Genomic DNA, 5,056 nt, shown 5'->3' on the forward strand with positions numbered 1-5,056 from the left:
TTTGGCAAGATTAATTGTTGGAATTTAGGGGGGCAGGTAGCTTAGTGGTTAAGACCGTTGTGCCAGTAACCGAAAGGTCGCTGGTTCTAATCCCCGAGCCGACTAGGTGAAAAATCTGTTCGATGTGCCCTTGAGCAAGGCACTTTACCCTAATTGCTCCTGTAAGTCGCTCTGGATAAGAGCGTCTGCTAAATGACTAAAATGTAATGAATATCCTTCCCAAGCTAGACCAATAGCCTGGTCCCAGATCTGTTTGTGCCGTCTTGCCAAACTTGACAATGACCCTATTTATACAGTCTATGCAATGACCATAGGAGTCGGCAAGACGGCACAAACAGATCTGGGACCAGGCTAGACAATGTCGTCTGCTCCAACAAAAATAAGTGTCTTCACATCCGAAGAATCATGTAATCGTTCTGAGGTAGATCCTCAGTAAGCGCCAGAAGAATCCACATAATAAGGAGCTTGTTGTTTTCAGGCCGAGGACCCTTGGAACCGCCCCGTTCCCCCTGGATAGTGCCATATCATGTTCTGCGCATGTCTCTTGACCTCTACGTCACCCTCCCTTCACTTTTCTCACTGTCAATCGTAAATGGTGATTTCTTCCCGAGTTTTTTACCAGTGAAACGTCCATGCAGCATCTGCATGCCAACCATTTTGATCTCAGTTTCATGGGAATGTGCATTTAGATCTGAGTTATGTAGTGTTTTGAATTATGCAACAGCGAGTGACTTCTAGAGCAGACGGTGTTAAACTGTAACATATCGGTGTTTTTTTGTTTCAATCAAAGCACATTCTGTCCAGTGGCACGCTGTTGCGTTATGGCCGCATGAGAGAAATGCAACCTAAAATCTCATAAGAAATTGTGTGTTTTTATCTTACAGTAACGTGGTCCTCTGTAGCTCAGCTGGTAGAGCACGGCGCTTGTAACGCCAAGGTAGTGGGTTCGATGCCCGGGACCACCCATACACCAAAAAAAATGTATGCACGCATGACTGTAAGTCACTTTGGATAAAAGCGTCTGCTAAATGGCATATTATTATACTATTTTATTAGTTTCTGTTCTGTACAATATCATGTGATCTTGCAAGCATTGATTCAGCTTTGACCTGACTTTTATTAAATGAGAACCATTCACCAGAGGAGCCAGCCCAGACTGTGGAAGTAGAGAATCCCCCACATCTTGCAGAATCTTCGGGACCTTTAGCCCCAGGAAGAAAGGTCCAGTAGAACTCAGATCCACAGCCACTCTTGTTTTTAACAGTCCTCGTATCACGGCCATATTAAACACAAGAAATCTAGAATTACATGAACATGTGGTAAACCGTTGAATGAACACTAGTCTAATGTTGAGTCATATTTTCAAACACTTCCCCTTCATTTTCAACTGCATTGCCTCTGAATCTGTGCTCAGCTGTTGCCTAGTGGGACGTTGTCATCCATCCTCACACAGATGAGAGAATGTTACATGGAAATTGGAAAACTCTTCGTCCATCAATAAAAATGATCTCTGAAATCTGCCTGTTTTGGTGTTGTCATTGTTTTAATCAAGCAAAGGGTTTGTGTGAGCATTAAATAAGACCGTGTACGATACACAGCAGGTACTTGGGAAGACTCGAGACCACAGGCTTACTGTCAAAATGCTCATGAAGGGGTACTTCAGGGGTACTCTGGGCAGAAAAATGTACTTGGTGGTTCAGTGACCAAAACCAGCTAAGAACCACTGGACTAGCACTAGAAAATCCCCGAGTTGTACCTCTGCCTCCCTTAACAGAGCCCCACAGTGGCAGGTCATCTTTCCCCAGTGCCTATAACACCCCTTATTCGCTTTATAGGTGTTAAGAGCCAGATGCTCCACCGATGCACCATCTTTCTCTCAAGTATTACAGCACACAAACTATTCACTTTTTCACATGTTTATAAAGGGATAGACATGTACCCTGTGTGTGTGTGGATACAATGACCTGTGCTTCACTTGACATGGCTCGCACAGCCAAAGTGGGACTGACAATACACAGTGCTAAAAAGGTGTTTCAGAGTCTTGGAATAATGATCGGTATTATACAGAGGTGGATCTCACTAACAGAGGCAAGAGGTAGTGGGGTCAGCTGGCCCATTTCCTCCAACCCAGAGATGTTTTTGTGGATGGCTGCATTGCACTTCAATTATAAAGTTACACAATTATGTTTTAAACTCAAGGCAGTCAGTGCCCTGCTTGCTTTGCTATCTGCAGGACAGGGTGTACATTTCATTTGACTGGACCAGCCCAAAAAGCGCAGTTAAGGGAGTCGAGGAAAAAAAAAAACAGTTGGTTGGCCTTTTAAATATCTGTTCCGTTAAGCCTTTCTACACATTCAAACAACACATTTCATTCACCACCACGGTTCTCTCCAAAGGTCAAATGATGGGATAAACTGCCAGGAGTTTTATGGGTGTTTCCAAAAAAATAAAAAGGCCTGGGTCGTATTCACTAGCCACCTAACGCTAGAAAACGGTCTGGAACAAGGAGGGACTACCAGAACTTGTCTGATAAGAAACCCCTTGTTTTCGTTTTTTTCCCCCGTTGCAAAACGTTTTTTTGCAGTAATGATTAATACAACCCCGACGCTGCTCAGTCTTTCTTCAGAGCCGTGGCGAACACGCCGAAGATGATGGCGACTACGGTGAAGCCTTGTGCGAAGATACGCCCTCTCATCAGGAGCTGGGACTGACGGGTCTTGCCTTGTTTGAAGGCTCGGAGACCGTACATCAACGCTCCAGCTGTACCGAGACAACCTGGGGAGAGACGCAGAATATAGATTTTATTAAAACCCAAAATAATTACGTTTTCCGTAACCAGTCTGAAAAGAATAGGTGTGAAAGGAGATGCATTTAGCAGCTTCCATTTGGTTTCACAGTGGGGCCCAATGCTTCTCTGTTCTGTTTTGGAGGACGGAGGATCTATGAAGGTGTACAATCACAGTACTGTAAAAGAACAGGCACCCTGACCACTGTAAATCTTAAAGACATTTTAGGCATAAGTGTGTGCGCGTTTGTTTTCATTCAGATGCAATTCATCCTGTAACCACAGGGGGAAGAACAGCTACAGAGAGAAAGCATGCCCAACGTGAAGTAGTGCTCTATTTTATATTGTAGTCATTTAGCAGACGCTCTTATCCAGAGCGACTTACAGGAGCAATTAGGGTTAAGTGCCTTGCTCAAGGGCACATCGACAGATTGGTTCTAATCCCCTAGCCGACTAGGTGAACAGCGACATTTCGGTTACTGGCACAATAATAATATAATATGCCATTTAGCAGACGCTTTTATCCAAAGCGACTTAGTCATGTGCGCATACATTTTTACGTATGGGTGGTCCCGGGGATCGAACCCACTACCCTGGCGTTACAAGCGCCATGCTCTACCAATTGAGCTACAGAGGACCACAACGCTCTTAACCACTAAACTACCTGCCGCACATTCACATAAATGTTCAATACCTATTCACATAAATGTTCAATACCTAACTATGTTATACAGACAGTTTGGACACTGGTCTACCAGTGTAGCCTAGCACCCAGGGTATGACCCATTGATTGCACTAGTTTACCATTATACAAGGGCATTATGGCCCCTGTAACGTTTCATAATGGGTCTTGGCACACTAGGCTATGTTCCAATCAAATAATCAACGCTGAGGCCTTTTAGTGTATGACACTGTGCATGACATCTTATAAAAACTGTAGCTGGCCATACCAAATTAAGTTGATTGCATGCTTTTCCCTACTGTAGCTAGCTAGCAAATTAGTTCGCATAGTTAGCTAACTAGCTACAAAACGGTTGTCTCTTGGTCGTAAGACGCACATTAAATGACCAAATGACTGTCTATTCAATGCATGAATCATCTAACTTAGTCCTAGTATGCATCGAAGCCGACTAGGTACAGCTGTGGACGATTTTCACTAGAGTTACTCATTACGCAACTCACCTATAGGGACGAAGGGGTTCTCCTTCGACTTCCTCATAAACTTCTCCTGGAACGTCTCTTCTCTGGGTCGCGATAGCGGCGTAAATCCTTCTATAACGGGGGGCTTGGATATGTCGAACATTGGTTGTTGGGTCGTTGTCGCCGACTGTTCAAGGACAACCGGGGGAGCGGCAGCATCCATGCTTGCAGTGTTCACGAAGCTATGGTTGCCAGCTGCAGCCGAAGGGGGGTGAACGGTTTGGAACAAAGACGTTGAAAATATGCGATTACCTAACTAGAGAGCTTCTTCTTCTTCGATGGGGTTAACGGCGGATAGCATCCAATGTTAATGGTGCATTAGCGCCACCAGCTGGACGGGGTATTGAATAAGAAACTAAAACATTTCTGGAAAGAGGGAAAACGACATCATACAAAATAACACGTAAACTAAGAAAACCCATCACACTTATTCAATCACAGTCCACTCCTAAATACATCCCTACACAGGCTCAGGGGCCTGTGCTTGGGGGTACATTCACCGACAGGATTTCTTGCGCGGCCTCGGCTGTGAAATCACGAAGACCCAAAAAACGTTCAGCGGCATTCAATGATTCCCAACATTCTTAGACTTCTTCTCCAGTTGTGCTGTACAGTTTATGACCATTCCATTTCACTATCCCTCGGTTGATGAGAAACCTCCAGTGGTCCTGGTGGCTCTACTACCATTGCTTCTTCCCTGCCACTCGTTCCTTCCAATCTTCTCACCGCCTCCAGATAGGAGACAGGCTGGACACTCCTTACCCTTCCCACCTCATTCTCCTTCTCCCTAACAGGACACTCCTTACCCTTGCCACCTCATTCTCCTTCTCCCTAACAGGACACTCCTTACCCTTGCCACCTCATTCTCCTTCTCCCTAACAGGGCACTCCTTACCCTTGCCACCTCATTCTCCTTCTCCCTAACAGGGCACTCCTTACCCTTGCCACCTCATTCTCCTTCTCCCTAACAGGACACTCCTTACCCTTGCCACCTCATTCTCCTTCTCCCTAACAGGGCAACCCAATAATTAATTTACATTTACATTTTAGTCATTTAGCAGACGCTCTTATC

General features: G+C 45.0%; 1 protein-coding gene across 1 annotated transcript; it reads right to left on the bottom strand.

The window, feature by feature from the left end:
- Nucleotides 1-1,034: 1,034 nt before the first annotated feature.
- On the bottom strand, nt 1,035-4,265 carry LOC121555761 (HIG1 domain family member 2A). The gene is made up of 2 exons (XM_041869591.2): nt 3,968-4,265; nt 1,035-2,775 (listed from the first exon to the last, which is right to left on the bottom strand). Exons 1-2 carry the CDS (start codon nt 4,146-4,148, stop codon nt 2,612-2,614), a joined length of 345 nt encoding a protein of 114 aa, XP_041725525.1. The 5' UTR covers nt 4,149-4,265; the 3' UTR covers nt 1,035-2,611.
- Between the last annotated feature and the right edge of the window lie 791 nt (nt 4,266-5,056).

Source organism: Coregonus clupeaformis, unplaced genomic scaffold (genome assembly GCF_020615455.1).
Source record: "Coregonus clupeaformis isolate EN_2021a unplaced genomic scaffold, ASM2061545v1 scaf0004, whole genome shotgun sequence".
Classification (NCBI taxonomy): domain Eukaryota; kingdom Metazoa; phylum Chordata; class Actinopteri; order Salmoniformes; family Salmonidae; genus Coregonus; species Coregonus clupeaformis.

Bases quoted from the DNA above. Each gene is read 5' to 3' on its own strand.
- LOC121555761 (XM_041869591.2), bottom strand. From the start codon at position 4,148: ATGGATGCTGCCGCTCCCCCGGTTGTCCTTGAACAGTCGGCGACAACG. The intron at 2,776-3,967 runs GTGAGTTGCGTA...GTCTCTCCCCAG, and splicing joins GAACCCCTTCGTCCCTATAG to GTTGTCTCGGTACAGCTGGA.